Source organism: Mercenaria mercenaria, chromosome 1 (genome assembly GCF_021730395.1).
Source record: "Mercenaria mercenaria strain notata chromosome 1, MADL_Memer_1, whole genome shotgun sequence".
Classification (NCBI taxonomy): domain Eukaryota; kingdom Metazoa; phylum Mollusca; class Bivalvia; order Venerida; family Veneridae; genus Mercenaria; species Mercenaria mercenaria.
The window spans coordinates 37,481,713-37,501,095 of NC_069361.1; the positions used below are offsets into that span (position 1 = coordinate 37,481,713).

The window sequence follows — 19,383 nt, forward strand, 5'->3', positions numbered from 1 at the left end:
GTTACTGAGATACTAGCTTACATACAAAACCTTAACCAAAAATTTCTAAGTCAAAAAAGGGGCATAATTTTGTAAAAAAGCAAAATAGAGTTATGGAATCTGTGCAATGTAAGTCAGTTTATCACAGTGAATAAGTGTGTGGAGTTTCAATCCATTCCCACAAGTTGTTGCTGAGATACCAGCTTACATACAAAAACTTAACCAAATCGGGACGCGGACGCCGACGCATGGGCGAGTCCAATAGCTCTACTATTCTATGAATAGTCGAGCTAAAAAGTGAAAACGACAAGAAATTTTGGTGAAACTATATACTTTTTGCAAATAGCTGAGTATTCCCATTCTATCCGTAAATATTGATCCCTACTGGGTTGAGAGTACGAAGCTCGTGGATCCAATTGTATTACCTGTTTCATCTTATATCTTTGTGTTATTTGCTGTCTCTGGGTCATTCTGCATGATTTCAATGATTTTGATTTGATATACTATTACTGCACCTTTAGTGTGTAGTCTTTAATGACTTGTGACTTTACATATATACTTAGGGTCTATGTTGCTTCTTTCTAAAGCTGCATACATATATTGGGTATGTCTAAGGTTATCCTCATCTTTGGAGTTGTTCCATTTTCACTCTCTGTTCTGCGGCGCTGTATTGTTAGTGCCTGCAGTAACTGTCGTGCTGGCGTAGCTAGAGGCAAGTGTAAGGTTGCATAGATAGTTGCCGATGCTGGAGTTACTCCCAGAGGTGGGATTCGTAGTTGGAGTTGCTGCGGAGCATGTCTCCATGGCCCAAGTAGGGTTGCTTCTAGTCTGATGTGGCTGGGTGTGAGCCATGGAGGACATGCTCTCTTGTTGGTTTGACATCTTCCCTGACCGGTTTCGTTCAGCAGTTGTGAACTTCTTCAGAGGACTTGACCGTAATGACTAGGCAAGTTTGGTTTGCATTATATATTGCAGTTTGGCCCCATTGATAAAAGTCCTGGATCCACCCTATGCTTGTTCTAGGTAACTATTTGTATATTATTTCAAAGTTATTACAAGTTGTGACTGGTCTGAAACTTAAACTTTATTAAAATACCATCTTACCTGTTCTGGCGTCTGTCATCATGTTGTGAATTCATGTACTGCAAATGGTGATTATGAATCTGAAGCCGGGTAGTAAGTTGAAGTATGAACAAACCAATTTGTGTATATTGTATGCACTTGTAAATAAGTCGCGTAATGAGCACTACCTTAATGGAGGTTGCGCCTATAAACAGACGAATATTACCCAATATGATATAAGGCGAAGCCTCTCCCTATACGCATACATGCGAAGATTAGGAGAAGGGGGTCCGAATTCACTTTAGCGAAGAAAAGGAAGGTCTTACCATATGCACAGGTGCACGGTGCGTCCACAAGTTTTGCCGTTTTTAGAAAGACATTGAAGGAGAAAAAGATGAGGAACTTCAAGAAGACGAGAAGATATAAAGTGTAGGAGTAGAGGGTGGGTGTTATGGAAGGCTTAATATTGATGAAATACTGTCAAAACCGTCCACTCTCAATTCCTTACATCTTAAAAGTTAACATTCTAATCATATAGATCTACTAAAGGTCAGGTTTTACATGATGTACTCCATCATCTAGTTCTTATAAATTGCCACGCTCCTCACAGCGGTACCTTTCATTGCGTTCATTTAGTGTACCATAAGGGGAAGTCGCTGCGGGGAGTTTTATAAATGTTCATTGACATAACGAGGGCGGTATAATCTATGTGCAAATGGGTAGGTATCTTTGTTTATTTTCATCCATCGTCAGAAGTATCATCAAATACAGTGACAGGGTGCATATAATTGAAATTTTATCAACAAAAATAAATTGCAGGTATAGGATCCATACGTTTTGTAGTTGAGTATGTATAGTTCTACCAAGGAGAGTGACAAATTCAGTTATCTGAACTTTGAACAAAGAAAAAAATGTCTCAAAACCTCAAAATACACGAATTTCTATACATTTCTTCAAATTTTGTAGTCAAATCAATATTATTGATGGCTGGTATTTTCTCCAGTATGAATTAATGCATTGCCTCGGATGAATCTGCTTATAAAATATTCAACATCCTTAAATATGTGTCATAAGTTGGCATTGTTTTTATTTACCCTATACAGCCTAGATGTATATAAATCACACCAGGATGGTATCTCTCACACGAGTAGGCAGCCGAATATCCAGTGTGTTCTAGTCAATGATATTTTATCACAGTCCCAAGACTATAGCTAACCCAGGCGAATTCTACTGGACCAATATCTAAAACTTTATTAATCTTTAAAAATAAAATTTTACACGTAACTTGGGTCAAACTTCAAAATTACATCAATAAGAAATGTTGAATATTTTTCAACACAATGTAAAACAAATTGTATATTTTCGACAATGTATGCATCAACAAAATATTAGGAGTAGTAATACAATATAAGAACTCGCTCTATATGAACAAGAGAACCACCTTTTTGACAATATAAGCTCATCTGCACGTGACGTAGGCCAGGGCACATAAAAATTGCTAAAAAAACAAAGGATTACTAATATTCGATTTACATGACAAAATTATAACTTAATACACCAGGTGTAAAATTTGCACCCAAGCAATATCTGCATAGACACAAATACTTATCAGGACTGGTACACATGCATTCAACTTAATATCTGGGTTTGGGGTGCAAATAAGTAATTATACTCTCATCATTTTGCTTATGAAATTCATTAGTGATGGATTCATTCAATACTTTCCATTAAACCTAACCATTTTGTCTTGGGTTTAACATCACACTCACACAATTACAGGTCATATGGCATCTTTCCAGCTTTTTTAATGGTGAAGGAAGATCCTAAGTGCCCCTTTGTGCATTAATTCTGGCATGGGTGGGCACCTGAGTATAACCACTGACCTTCTGTAAACCAACTGGATGGATTCCTCAAATGAAAATTGCCAAACCCAAAGAGTGTCTCAGGTTTCAAACCCATAGCAGTGACGGGTAAGTGACTCAAAGCAAGTCTACTCAACCACTGGGCCACAAAGACCCTTAAGTAACAATTATATTGATATCAATGTTGCCAACAAAATGTTTCTGACATGTGATGCTAGACTATATTTTGTTTTTGGTTTAAAAATATTTTTATTTCCCAATATGTATTAAAGATACATAGATGAATGTTGAACTGGACTGGAAGCCAGTAGGTTTATTGAAGTCCTCTCCATATTTTATTTTTAATAAACTAAAACAGTAACATGGAACATGTTTGGTTGTAGAATTTTTTATTTTTACTTTTTTCATTTGTGAAATTATTTTCTTTTAAAAACTATAACAATGAATTTTCAACAATATTATGCACGCTGTATTTTCATTTTTGGTTCACATGACAAAAAAAACACCACGCAAAATCCTGCATAATTATGCACAAATAATATTGAGATTTTGCATAGGGTATATTTTTTGTGCACATGCAGAAAGATTTGATTTGGTGCAAATTTTGCATTGGGCGCAAATCTTGGGCATTTAAACAGTGCTTTAGTAAAAAATAAAGGGAAATAATAATATTTATCTATAACAGTATCTAAACAAATTTAAAATAATATTTTGCAGACTCAGAGAACTGGTGAGATAATGGACAAAAATTGTAATAATATAATATTACAAGAATGAAATCACAACCTTGTATTAAAATATGCTAAAACTTGTACAACAGAGAACCATTATTTGCCATTAGCTATAAAACTGAGATTTTACAAAATTGAATGATCATTTTTTCATATTTTTCTTTATATGACTGGTCATTAAACACATTTGTCTGACTGTCACATTGGACCATCCCTGCCAGAAAACGGATCATATTTTCTCATCATTGATTTAATAGAGAGAATTCCAGGCTCATACAGAAGCTGTTTATCAGATGGTATGATTACTCTGCTGCCATTGTTTTCAGCTCTGCTCAAAACAAATTAATTACAAACTGTTCTGAATGGTGTGTAATTTAACAGAAGGAGCTCAAGGTCATGGCCCGACCATCAAAAACTCATTGTTGAACCTAGGCAAAAAGTAGACTATACATTTATAGATGGGTTTTGTCACAAATGATAAATGGCAACTGAAACTGCTCAAAACATACCAATACTTCAGTTAAATAAACTGTTTTCACTTTGATTACTTTAAAAATCTGTATAATTCAAAATGTAGATGAGTCATTTTCTTGAATTTTATGGTTTTATATATCCCACTAAGATGAATTCTGAAGAACAAAGAAAGTTCTGCACTTTTGTTTTTCTTTATTTTGGTGAGAATTTTATGCTAAGTAATAAAATTCAATTATTTCATTATTTCACATAATTAAGACCTTGCGCTAGTATATGACTGCCTTTAATTTGGGAAACAGATTTTAGTTTTGAGTGCTTTGTTTGCATATAAAACATGGTGCGTAGTAATCTAATCACGAAGGCCGAAGGCCTGAGTGATTAATTATGACGTATCTGAACAAAAAAAGTGTTTTATTTGTCAACAAAGCACGCAAAACTAAAATCTATTTCCAAATTACACAAGGAAGGGATACCATTCTGGAATAAAATGCGGTTTTAAATAGGAGGGAGTAAGTACGAATAGCCAGAAGTAGGTCATTTTGCGAAATGTGTTCTAATCGACAAGACAATAATTATACATGCAGTAAAATCATTCTTTGTTTATATAAAAGAAAATCTTAAAAGTGAATAAGACATACAGTTTTGCAAGAGACTGCCTAATAAATAACTTAATATCAATATAACAGTTGTACTTATAAAATAACAATTTACCTCCTAGAATGCCCATCATTGAATGCACATCTATTTCAAACATGTACCTAATATCCAAAAGCGCATAAACATAAAACAAAATAATCCTTTCTTTCAAATTTTGCAACAAAAAGAGCACAATTGAGAAAATATATCTAAGAAAAAATAATCACTAAAAAATCTTGTACAATATAAGCAATATGTTTTATTAATTTATAACCAGTATATAGAAAGAAATAACTTTGCCACAAGGCCTTATTTCCTTAAATACTAGAGAATATATATGGTAAGATTTCACCTCTGCTTGAAGGTAAATGAACTAACTCTGACACTATAGATTTAATGATAGTACTTGCAACATAATTCCAGGTGTACTGTTGAAAAAGGGTCATAAACCTTTGGTTATTCTCTCCTGGCAGATAGTCAATATCACACTGGAAGTCACTGCAGGTCAATAGGCATACAAAACTGAAATTCACTGGAAAATGAGGTCTGATATCAATCTAAAATTAAACTAGAGATTGTTTTTTGTAAGACAAACATAATATGTCTCTAATGTAGACATACATGTAGTAAAATGCCAAAAATCAAGGGCTTTAACTCCATATAAACAACTAAGCTTGACACTGATCACTATGTGAAGTCTGGTGTAATTCCAACCAGTGGCATAGGAGAAGTAGCACAGATGTCAAAGAATTTGACAAATCAAGGGTCATAACTCTTTAAACCAGACCATGCCAACTACACTTCACACTGATCACTTGTGAGTTTTGGTGAAATTCAGCCCATGGCATACAGCAAGTAGTGAAAACATTGTAAAATACAACAAATCAAGAGCCTAACACAGTGAAAATCAATGAAAACCAGAACATGCCGACAATTATGCATTACTAGGCTTGGCAATGATAGCTCCAGTATTAAGGTTTGGTAGAAATCTACCACTGGTGTAAGAGATATAGTCAAAACATCATAAAATATGACAAATAAAGGGCCATAACTCTGCAGAAAATCAATTAGGCTGGACTTCATATCCATAACTCCTGTGATTTTTCATTGAAATAGTATTACTGGTCGGCCAGTGGGGTTTTTTTTTAAAGAAGTATATGTATGGACAAGCCAATGGACATACAGACGGTCAGAGAGACAGCGTGAGCAAAATAGCAAAAACATGTCTCCCATGAAATGGATATGTTAAAGGTCCATTACTAAGGGAAAGTGAGTTGGCAATTTTTTTCATAGCCAGTGCATAGACTTCTGCAAGACACTAAATAATGAAGACTGGCAGGTCAAAATTTACAGAAGGTCTTTGGAACTCAAAGAAATGTATGTGTATTATGTTGAAATTTCAATGAATCGACAGAATGACCCCCCAGGTCTTTTTAACTTTCTTCATACTTCATAGAAAAATAATTGTACATGTACTGCGATTTATTTCGAATTTCTACATACCAACTTTCATTTTCCAATAAAATGAAATAGTTCCTGTGCTTTTTAAAAGAAATTAAAATGTTCACTTTCCTAGGTATTGGACCTTTAATGTCTTCATCATCAGCCCACAGTTTAACCGCAGTAAAACCATGACCATTTTATAAGCATTTCATTCTGACATTCAGATTGTCATACGACAATCATATTACCAATCAAAATGACCATGTCTCAAATACATGTATATATTCAGGTAATGGGCTATTACCATGTTTGAAGCCTGGTCATATCATCCTGGCTTGAACATGAACAATGCATCGATAAATCATTATCATATTCCTGAGTGCACAATTATTCTAAGTGACACTGAGATTCAAAATGAAGGCATTTGTACATTTTTGTATGCACACAAAAATTAGGGGCCTTCCAATCCTTACTTTTTATATGCAGGATGTCTTTATTTTGTGATGTTAAAACAAACTTTGGAGAGCCTGTGGATTCAAGCTAGACTGGCTCCCGTCCCTATGTTTGTTCTTATTTACATATATCAGTTTTCTTCATTAAGAGGGAAGTAACTCCAGAAGGTTGTTTCTGCATTGAATTTTTTTATTGCCCCTGGCTCCAAACATAGGTATGGTTCAGCAATCAAATAAAACTGTGCTATTTTAGAGGTTTAAAAGTTTCTTAAAAAATGTTTCCAGTATTAATATAAAAGATAACCATGCAGCCAGGGAGCCAGGCTAGATTCAAGCATATATATCAGCTGTTACGATATTGCATCTGCAATACGTAATAAAATATTCAATTTTTGTTTATACCTTTTATAAAGGAACATTTCTCAACAATTTTCCATATGAAATTCATACAGGCTTAATACCTGCATTAAAGTTTGTCCCACCAATTATTTTTACCTTGTTTCTGAAGTAAGGTTGCAGGTAAACTTGTATGAAAATTATTATTATCTCTATACCTTTTTTTTCTATTTTTTTTAATAAAGTTTATTTTAAAGAAATATAACCTTACTGTTTTATTTTTCCAAACAGACTGTAATGCTTAACGACGTTAGGACAGCTTTTCAATATGGAGGCACTTGACCAAACTTAGAATGGTCAATAGTTGGAATTTTATATGCTGCAAGCATGGCAGCAACAAAAATGTGATACACTGGTCGCTAAAAACATAATGAGGTAAATTCAGAGTGTTACTTTTTCTACTGTATGGCTGAAAACAAATTTTCAGGTGATTTAGCTTCTATGACACCAAATGTTGCCCGTTATACTTGTTTGAGCAAACCTATAGTCAAAGGTAGACATTATTTCATCAAAATGTCAAAAAAGGTTGAAATATTTTGTGCACTCAATATTATACACTAGTTAAAACCTAATTAAAACTTTCAAAAGAAAAACTATAAAAATGTTATAACTGTTATAAAAGAACAAAGTTAAAATTATCATCACTTGGGAAAGAAACGATCATTTATAATTATGTCTTCCAAAAGGGATACTGCACCTTTGTTTTGTGTGTGGGGGTTTTTTTTAGATGAAAGAAAGGAATTAAACAGAGAATCAGCGAGAAAATTAACTTTCCATAGAGTGGCATGCAGCTGAATTTTGAACTAAACAAGATAGGGGGAAACACTGATACATGTACATAATTGCATGTATCAGTTTTTAAGAGGACATCATTTAGGAGCAACATGATAAACAAGAGGGCCAAGATGGCCCAAGGTCGCTCACCTGAGAAACACACCATAACAGTGTAAATATATTTGACCTAGTGATTTCATGGAAACAAATATTCTGACCAATTTTCAGTAAGACTATCATCAAGGCTATCATTCTGACCAAATTTCGTAAAGATCAATTGAAAATACAGCCTCTATCGCATACACAATGTTTTTTCTTTGATTTGACCTAGTGACCTAGTTTTTGACCCAAAATTACCCATATTCGAACTTGACCTAGATTTTATCAAATCAACCATTCTGACTAAATTTTATGAAAATCCAGTGTAAAATGCAGCCCCTATTGCATACACAAGGTTTTTCCTTGATTTGACCTAGTGACCTAGTTTTTGACCCCGACCCATTTTCAAACTTGGCCTAGATTTCATCAAGGCTATCATTCTGACAAATTTCATGAAGATCAGTTGAAAAATACAGCCTCTATCGCATACACAAGGTTTTTCTTTGATTTGAACTAGTGACCTAGTTTTTGACCCCAGATGACCTGTATTCGACATTGACCTAGATTTCATCATTCTGACCAAATTTTATGAGTATCAAGTGTTAAATGCAGCCCCTATTGCATACACAAGGTTTTTCTTTAATTTGACCAGGTGACCTAGTTTTTGACCCAAGATGACCCACATTCAATCCTGACCTAGATTTCATCCAGACAAATATTGTGATCAAATTTCATGAAGATTTGGTGTAAAATGCAGTCCCAATTCCATACACAAGCTTTTTCTTTGATATGACCTAGTGACCTGCTTTTCGACCCCAGATGACCAATATTCAAATTTGACCTAGATTTTATCAAAGCAATCATTCTGACTAAATTTTATGAAAATCAATTGAAAAATACAGTCTCTATCGCATACATAAGATTTTTCTATAATTTGACCTAGTGACCTAGTTTTTGACCTCAGATGACCCATATTCAAACTCAACCTAGATTTCATCAAGGCAATCATTCCGACCAAATTTCATGAAGATTCATTGAAAAATACAGCCTCTATCTCATACACAAGGTTTTTCCTTGATTTCACCAAGTGACCTAGTTTTTGAACCCAGATGAACCATTTTCGAGCTTGGCCTAGCTTTCATCAAGGCAATCATTCTGACAAAACTTCTTAAAGATCAGTTGAAAAATACAGCCTCTATCGCATACACAAACTCACAAAGTTTTTCTTTGATTTGACCTAGTGACCTTGTTTTTGACCCTAGATGATCCATTTTCGCACTTGGCCTAGATTTCATCAAGGTAATCATTCTGACAAAAATTCATGAAGATCAATTGAAAAATACAGCCTCTATCGCATACACAAGGTTTTTCTTTGATTTGACCTAGTGACCTAGTTTTTGACCCCAGATGATCCATTTTCAAACTCGGCCTAGATTTTATCAAGGTAATCATTCTGACCAAATTTCATGAAGATCAGTTGAAAAATACAGCCTCTATCCCATACACAAGCTAAAAGTTGACAGATGACAGACAGACGCTGGACATTGAGCGATCACCTGAATATTGAGCTAAAAATATATAAAAATATGTACTTTATAAGAAATAATATACCTCATGTACATTAAAAATGTAACAAGAGGGTCATAGTGTCCCTAAGTCACTCACCTGACCTTGACTGTTTGATTTTGGAATATACATTTTGTATGTATGACACACTAAATCATGAATGGTAACAACTTATAAACTTGGTCTCTAAAAGGGGCAAAGTGCCCCCATTTGGACAAATTTGGGAGAGGAGCTTACAATGATGCTACAGACCAAGCTTCATGAAGATCTATCAAGCAGTTCATGTTATTAACAGATTTTTCCATTTTTAGCTCTAGAGACCCCTAAAAGAAGCCAAGAGCCCCATTTGAACAAACTTGGGAGAGGACCTTATAAAGATGGTACAGATCAAGTCTGATGAAGAGCCATTAAGTGATTCATGAAAAAGTCATTTGAAGACGTTTCTATTTTTAGCTCTAGCTGCCCCTAAAAGGGGCCGAACACCATTTGAAAAAGTGTGGGAGAGGACCTTTATACAATAATGCTGCAGAGCAAGTTTGATGAAGATGTTTCAAGTTATTTCTATATCAACTGGGAGAGGTCCTTATAATGAGTTACTTTACAATGATGCTACAGATCAAGTTTGATGAAGGTCCATTTCGTGAGAAAAAGTTTATTCAGGTATTTCTTTTTTTAGCTCTAGCTACTGCTAAAAGGGGCTGAGTGCCCCCATTTGAAACAAGGAGCTGAGTTTTCAAAATGCAAAATCAAGCCCCCGGGTGTATGACCAAAGATGTTGTTTTTTTTAGGTATTAAATTTATAGGTGAAGATCATTATGACAGTCAGGGTCATCTATATATAGGTCAGTTTGTAGGTTTTGCCACAAGGCTTGTTGAGTGTGAGTATGAACTAAATTGGGTCATTTATGTGGGCTGTAGAACCAAAAATGTTGTTTATTAAGGTTTTAAGTTTAAAGATGAAGGTCAATTGAGGGTAAAGGTCCTTCATAATTAGATCATTTTGCAGGGCTTGCCACAAGGATTGTGGAGTGTGAGTATGAACTAAATAGGGAAATTAATGTGGGCTGTAGGCAATCTGGTTCATACAGATAGCTACCGGTATATGACCAGGGGGCAAAAAAACAATGGAAGAAAATCTTATCATCATGTTACAGACTAAGTTTGATGAAGATCCGTCAAGCCGTTCATCAGAAGAGGTTGTTTAAAGGTATTTCTACTTTTAGCTCTTATGTAAAAGGGGCTGAGTGTCCCCATATGAACAAATTTTGGCGGGGACCTTATAACAAAGCTACAGGCACAGTTCAATGAAGATCTATCAAGTGCTTCATGAGAAGAAAATGTCTGAAGATTTTTCAATTTTTCAAATAGCTCTAGTGGCCCCTTAAAGGAGGTCAAGCCAAACCATTTGAACAAATATGACAGAAGACCTTGCCAGGTTGATATACACCAAGTAAGGTGTAATTCTAACCAGCTGTTTCAGAGAAGATGTTTATGTAAATTGTGCACGATGGACACTGTACACCAGACCATCCAACTTTACTAATAGCATACCCTGAACCTTCAGTTCAGGTGAGCTAATAAAATGTTGATGTGTTACACTGGAAACCTGGATATAGTGAATCGGATTAACAGTTGAAAGAGGTCACTTTCAGTCAGTCCCTTTGGTGACCACTATAAACAGGTTTGACTGTACATAAAAATAATGCTCAAGATTTTCAAACGGATTTATTTTTTTTGTTATAGTGATTTTTTGTCATTTTCATTTTTTTCATTAGAGCTAAGTTAAAATCTTTAAATGTGAATGCATGTGACGATATAGTCTAACTACTAGTGACGTAATTATCACTTTCATTTCACTTCAGTCTGATATACCGGTAATGTCTAATTTAGCCACACTGCAAAAACAGAATAACCAGTACTGATTCACAGCCGAACAAAAATTGTATGCTTAAGAATATAAGTTATTAAGAACTTAATAAAGAAACAAAAAAGCCTTTTAATTTGCTCTAGGTTATATTCTGAGTGCTTTAACCTATTCCGCATAAAATCTGTAGAAAAACAACAACGAAATAATGTGTAAAAATATGGCATTTAGCACAGTGTTATGAAATTTGTCCGCCAAAGTTTATCCCATTCATAAAAGAACTGGAAAATGAAAACAACAGGATAATGATCTGTCTGCAAAAACGTTTTGTGTATTCGAAGTTGTCAGTTTATAATATTTCCTTATAAAAATACAAATGCACTTAAAATTTGCCAGAGACGTCCTGCTTTCCAACTGCGACCCTATTTTAAGAACAATTAAAACCAATTACACCTTACCCTCAGCAAGACGCTGGTACCCACTTACAGCTCGGTCAACTGAGACAATTGCGATGAAGTACATGTACCCAAGGACACATTGCAACGATAGTGACCAGGAATCGAACCCAGGGCCTTCAACTCCATAGGAAAGCATCATAGCCCTCATCGAACCCAGGGCCTTCAACTCCATAGGAAAGCATCATAGCCCTCTCGGCCAATGCATCCAAATAAAAATGTTTATAAATGATGTGAATGTACTGAATTCTCCAAAACAATGTCACAGGGTGAGAAAAATGAGCAGCCAGACCGGGACTCGAACCAGGGGCCTCGGAATACTGTTCAGATGCTCTACCAACTGAGCTACCCAGCCGCCTACACACTTTCTCCCCGCTTTAATATTCAAGTTCTATACCATGACATATTTCCCCACCATTTTGAAATTAGTCCTCGAATTTCAGCGGGTACTTTATATTATAGGCAATTACCATGATTACAGGCGTCGGAGACTAACCAGTGTAATGCCGTCACGGTCCCCTGTTGGGCACCAAATGTCACAGGGTGAGAAAAATGTGCAGCCAGACCGGGACTCGAACCCGGGGCCTTGGAATACCGTTCTGATGCTCTACCGACTGAGCTACTCGGCCGCTACACACTTTCTCCCCGCTTTAATATTCAAGTTCTACACCCTGACATACATAAAAATGAACTGCAATTGTACATTACCCTACAAAAAAACCAACTCATATTCTACAGTAGTATCTTGTTTCTCTGACTTAAAATCCCAGACTATGAGCAAATAATAAAACTAAGTTTTTTTCGCAAGATTTATGTACTGAGTAACTTGTTCTCATTTCAATGGATTAAATTAAAATTTAATTAACTCATAATTTTTCTGCTTAGAATTAAGGTTTCTGACCTATATATACAGTATGTATGTGTTTTACAACTGGAATACATATAAACATGCAACATATATACCAAAATTCCATTGTTACGTTCAGCTACTGTATACGTTCTTCAAGTGTATAGGTTAGTTTAGTCAAGACCACATTACATCATACAGCTAGTTCAAAAACTGCAGTAAATATAAGCCATTCATATATTTTGAATTATCATTGTTCAGAAAAGTGAACTATCAACTTTATAATGTCTGACTCTTATAAATGTCTTTAAGTGCAAATATCACAAGGATGGGTTAAAAATTTAGATGGCTTTCATCTATCATGTACTGTTTAAAAAGTAGTACCTTTTTCTGTAAGGTCATTTGTACTAATATTTTACTTTCTAGACTGTTCATAACTTCCTTGAAAGGAAGAAAAACTGGAATCAGCTGTTTCATTGTCTGAATTATTTTAACAAGCAATTGTTACCTCCCTTTCCCAATAAATTCTGTGCGCAAATTCCCTAACTACGCATGTTGCAAAAGGGGCAGTGCATTTTTAAACTACCTTGCACCAAAATACAATTAAGACATAGCACCTGCTTTTGCAATACACTAATATTTGACAGTTGGCGACTTGATTGACAGTTGTGTAAATTGTAGAAACGTCGACCCGGGGCAGTCGTTTTACGAGAATAAGATCAAATTTAGGAGCTCTTACCATCTTTAAGTTCATGCGTGATAAGCCGAGGATCTTTGGAGGAGGCATCTTTGCTTTCGGGCGATGCCATCACCCTGTATTATGCAATTAAAACTCCTTAAAGTCCGTTACACAGGTGCCTGTATTTTACTTCGCTATTGAACTTTTCCCCCACAATGCATTACGTTTACACGGAACTGTCACGTTTGAGCTATAAATAGCTATAAAACACGTGCTTTTGTTTTGGTTTTGGCAAAACAATGTCAGAGGCGTAGCTTGTCGTTGAATTAGAATAAATTTAGGTACACATTAAATGATATTGTAGTGAGTAAATTAATTCAGTTTTAGAAAGGTTCAACTAAAATGTATGAAAAATATTCAAAATTACCTAATTCCGTGTCCTTTGGGATCAAGCAGTCTTATCAAAGAGCTTTATACTTCTTTGGTCTTATCTATAATTCCGCTAAACTTGTGCGTATCAAGGGGGTGTTCCCCTTTCATTAGACTATATATATCAAACCATAACTTGTCATTAATTTGCTCGAGTGCGTTCTGTACGACGGGCATTTAACACTCAAGATGCCTCTGTAGCAAATGCAGGGGCGTATGAAGGTTTTGGACATTGGGGCCGCGATGGGGGCTGGTGCGGGAAGGGAAGACTCCTTGTCGATGTTCGATCTTTTTCTAAATATTTATAGGAAATGGCACACTCTGGCGTACCTTGGGAGAACATGTTGCCTCAAATATAAAGCCTCGGCTATGAGTGGCAGTTTTAGGTAATCAGGTACATGTTGTCCTTGCAAGCAATTGTATTTGATCATGTAAAACAACAAAATTTGGTGATTATTGGAGGTAAACTCTTGCGTGGGATGTACCACATCAAGTGTACTAGCTAATCCATCTACGCCGTTCGTACAACTTTTATGACAACTCGTACCTTGGGAGAACATGTTGCCTCAAATATAAAGCCTCGGCTATGAGTGGCAGTTTTAGGTAATCAGGTACATGTTGTCCTTGCAAGCAATTGTATTTGATCATGTAAAACAACAAAATTTGGTGATTATTGGAGGTAAACTCTTGCGTGGGATGTACCACATCAAGTGTACTAGCTAATCCATCTACGCCGTTCATACAACTTTTATGACAACTCATACCATCTGTGGCCTTCTGGTGCACGTGCCGCAACAACTTACGCAATTTGCGTCTGTTCACTGACGCCAAGGAGATCCAGTTAAGCTCCAGTTGTTCTTAGAACATGTCAAGCACCTTTTCACTTCTCTTAAAATCCTGGCCGGAGTTATAACCCAGGTTATCACTGTGTCGCATGACCTAGGCTTGTACCCGAGACGATAGTTAGATAATAGTCATCTTGGTCTCAGTGAATTGCACCGATAATTTGCTCATGCATTATTATTATTATTATTATTATTATTATTATTATTATTATTATTTATGATAATATAAATAGTTAGAGGCTAAAGTGTATTAATATTTCAACCACACTCTCAAGAAGCAAATTACAAATGTAACATAGGGATATATCCTACATGTATATCTATCTATCTGCCGTTGACGTCAATAAACCCCTTGCAGGAACATAGACGTTTTGCGCGTCAAAATCAAAAAGTGAAAGAATATAGTGAAAAAAATTTAGAGTGGTGGAAACTAAAAATAACTTTGGTGATATAAAAAGGTTAAAACTTGAGTTTGCAGGATAACTAGGGCGAGACATGTTCAATGCTGCAAGCTGCAGCACTGAACTGCTCTAGGGTAGGAAGGTGGGGGACACTGGGGGAAGTTGGTGTTCTCGGAAAATAAGAAAACTTGTAATAGTCGGTGGTTGCAGTAATTAACTATAACTTAGGGAATGGCCATAGCGGACACAACGGGTGTCAGGTAATCTACGATTGGGATAGCAACCAGATCATGATGAATCTTATAGAAGAGTGATAACCTAGAATCTATACGCCTTAAATCCAGTCGACGAAGGTTTAGTGAGTGTAGCATATCTATTACACTGGATGTACGGCCGTAGTCGGTCTTGATCCAACGGGCGGCTTTCCTTTGGTTGCTTTCAATTTGGTCAATTTCAGTTTGGGTGTGGGGCGACCATACCTCGAAGGCATATTCGACCCAGCCAGCATGACTATATCGGCCCGAAATAGGTATAATGTCGGAATGTCGGCAAAATTTGCCGATGTAGGGCCGACGTCGGGCCGTTGTAGTGCCGCAAAATATTGAAATCAGTAGATCGACATCAATCACTATAACTATTTCGTACGTCGGACTGACATCCGGTCGATACTGGATTCTCTAATATAACTATATTTTTCAAAATGTTATTGATAAACGTAAAAAGTAATCTAATTGTTTATATGTGCTAATTTATTAAGCAAATATGATGTATGCCAGAATTAATCAAACTAGGTTCCAGACAAAATTTGTAGACGGTATTTATCAAAATTTTATATGTAATAAAGAGAGGTGATAATTAAAATGCAATTTTATTTATATGTAAAATACCGCCATAGAAATATCTATATTTACAACAAATGAAAATATAAATATGTTTAAAATCCTAATTGAACAATTTTAACAGTGTCAAGAATATACAATAACCTTACGTAACTGTATAAAACATGCAGTATATAGTTGTGAAAAATATTATATCAATAAAATCAAATAAGTATCATACACATGATGCGAGACACATAAGTTCTCAAGAAAATTACTCTGAGAATTTATAAAGTGTATATTTCAAGAAAACTTTGATAAAGCACTGCGTATCACACTATTTCGCGACCACGATATGATCTGCCAATATCGGGCCGATATCATTTTGATGTTGGCCAAAAATCGTTTGCCAATATCGGACCAACGTCATTATGATGTTGGCCCGATACCGTCTGCCGACGTCGGGCCGACATCATTCCTATTTGCAGCCGAAATTCAAGCTGATATCGGGCCGTTATAGACAACGACGTCGGTTTGATATCGGGCCGATATAGAATGCTGGCTGGGCGAGCTGGGGTCGGACTAGAGTCTTCTAAGCAATGGTCTTAATGGGTTGGGATTTGACCTTAATGTTTCTTCGTAAGAACACTTAGGGTTTGGTTAGCTTTCTTTGTTGACATGTTTATGTGATTGTCCCATGATAGGTCATTTGAGATATCCTCGCCTAGGTATTTAGCAGAGCTGACCGATTCAAGTTGGACTCCATGTAGGTAATACTGGGTAGGGATAGGATGTTTCGTTCTAGTGGCGTGGATCACTTGACACTTGGAGGGGTTGAACTTCATATCCCACTCCAACTCCCACTTTTCTAGAAGTTTTAGGTCATTTTGGAGAGTGACAGATTAGTCTGCAGATGACAGAGTTAGATATATTGCCGTGTCATCTGCAAACAGACGGACTTTGGAACTGTCGTTTTGTGGGAGGTCATTTATATAGTCTCGATAATTTGACATCATTCTTGCATGCTAGATATCAACTTTCGTCTGTTTGCAGATGTCATGGCAATACATACGTCACTTACCTATAACAGAATAAATAAATAAAATAAATGAATAAAAAACCTTCGATTCCTCCAAACATCAAGCCAACAACGTCAAGTGAAGATTTTAATGATGTCAGTGGTACTGGAGATACAATAAACAACGGCGGATGAAGTAGCAGCGGGAAAGGAAGAGGTGTTAGACCTTGCGAAAATGTTCATGTCTGTGATGTTAGAGCTACAGCAATCAGCAGTGAAGACAGTAGCAGCGAGAAGGGAAAATGTGCTAGAGTTGGTGAAGATGGTAATATCGGTGATGTTGGAGCTACAGCAATCAGCAGTGGAGACAGTAGCAGCGAGAAGGGAACAGGTGATAGAGCTTGTGAAAATGTTCATTTCTGATGTTAGAACTACAGCAATCAGCAGTGAAGACAGTAGCAGCGAGAAGGGAAGATGTGCTGGAGTTGGTGAAGATGGTAATATCAGTGATGTTGGAGCTACAGCAATCAGCAGTGGAGACAGTAGCAGCAAGAAGGGAACAGGTGATAGAGCTTGTGAAAATGTTCATTTCTGATATTAGAACTACAGCAATCAGTAGTGAAAACAGTAGCAGCGAGAAGGAAAGAGGTGCTAGAGCTTATGAAAATGTTCATGTCTGTGATGTTGGAGCTACAGCAATCAGCAGTGGAGACAGTAGCAGCGAGAAGGGAACAGGTGATAGAGCTTGTGAAAATGTTCATTTCTGATGTTAGAACTACAGCAATCAGCAGTGAAGACAGTAGCAGCGAGAAGGGAAGAGGTGCTAGAGTTGGTGAAGATGGTAATATCAGTGATGTTGGAGCTACAGCAATCAGCAGTGGAGACAGTAGCAGCGACAAGAGAAGATGTGCTAGAGCTTGTGAAAATGTTCATGTCTGTGATGTTGGAGCTACAGCAATCAGCAGTGGAGACAGTAGGAGCGAGAAGGGAAGAGGTGCTAGAGCTTGTGAAAATGTTCATTTCCGATGTTAGAGCTACAGCAATCAGCAATGGAGACAGTAGCAGCTAGAAGGGAACAGGTGCTAGAGCTTGTGAAAATGTTCATGTCTGATGTTAGAGCTACAGCAATCAGCAGTGGAGACAGTAGCAGCGAGAAGGGAACAGGTGCTAGAGCTTGTGAAAATGTTCATGTCTGATGTTAGAGCTACAGCAATCAGCAGTGGAGACAGTAGCAGCGAGAAGGGAAGAGGTGCTAGAGCTTGTGAAAATGTTCATGTCTGATGTTAGAGCTACAGCAATCAGCAGTGGAGACAGTAGGAGCGAGAAGGGAATAGGTGCTAGTGTTGGTGAAGATGGTAAATTCAGTGATGTTAAAGCTACAGCAATCTGCAGTGGAGACAGTAGCAGCGAGAAGGGAACAGGTGCTAGAGCTTGTGAAAACGTTCATGCTTGTGATGTTAGAGCTACAGCAATCAGCAGTGGAGACAGTAGCAGCGAGAAGGGAAGAGGTGCTTGAGTTGGTGAATATGATAAAATCAGTGATGTTAGAGCTACAGCAATCAGCAGTGGAGACAGTAGCAGCGAGAAGGGAAGAGGTGCTAGAGCTTGTGAAAATGTTCATGTCTGATGTTAGAGCTACAGCAATCAGCAGTGGAGACAGTAGGAGCGAGAAGCGGGGAGGTGCTAGAGCTTGTGGAAATGTTCATGTCTGATGTTAGAGCTACAGCAGTCAGCAGTGGAGACAGTAGGAGCGAGAAGGGAACAGGTGTTAGAGCTTGTGAAAATGTTCATGTCTGATATTAGAGCTACAGCAATCAGCAGTGGGGACAGTAGCAGCTAGAAGGGAACAGGTGCTAGAGCTTGTGAAGATGTCCATATCTGTGATGTTGGAGCTACAGCAATCAGCAGTGGAGACAGTAGCAGCGAGACGGGAAGAGGTGCTAGAGTTGGTGAAAATGTTCATGTCTGATGTTAGAGCTACAGCAATCAGCAGTGGGGACAGTAGGAGCGAGAAGGGAAGAGGTGCTAGAGCTTGTGAAAATGTTCATGTCTGATGTTAGAGCTACAGCAATCAGCAGTGGGGACAGTAGCAGCGAGAAGGGAACAGGTGCTAGAATTTGTGAAGATGTTCATGTCTGTGATGTTGGAGCTACAGCAATCAGCAGTGGAGACAGTAGCAGCGAGACGGGAAGAGGTGCTAGAGTTTGTGAAAATGTTCATGTCTGTGATGTTAGAGCTACAGCAATCAGCAGTGGAGACAGTAGCAGCGAGAAGGGAACAGGTGCTGCTAGAGTTGGTGAAGATGGTAATATCGGTGATGTTGGAGCTACAGCAATCAGCAGTGGAGACAGTAGCAGCGAGAAGGGAACAGGTGCTAGAGCTTGTGAAAATGTTCATGTCTGATGTTAGAGCTACAGCAATCAGCAGTGGAGACAGTAGCAGCGAGAAGAAAACAGGTACTAGAGGTGAAAATGGTAATATCGGTGATGTTGGAGCTACAGCAATCAGCAGTGGAGACAATAGCAGCGAGAAGGGAAGAGGTGCTAGAGCTTG

General features: G+C 37.2%; 1 protein-coding gene across 1 annotated transcript in view; it reads right to left on the minus strand.

The window, feature by feature from the left end:
- Nucleotides 1–13,523, minus strand: part of LOC123541392 (ribosomal protein S6 kinase alpha-5-like) — a 49,236-nt gene extending 35,713 nt beyond the window's left edge. The window contains exon 1 of the mRNA XM_053544633.1: nucleotides 13,380–13,523. Within this exon, the coding sequence (XP_053400608.1) occupies nucleotides 13,380–13,449 (70 nt within the window). The 5' untranslated portion in view covers nucleotides 13,450–13,523. The remainder of the gene's footprint in view (nucleotides 1–13,379) is intronic.
- Nucleotides 13,524–19,383: the final 5,860 nt, after the last annotated feature.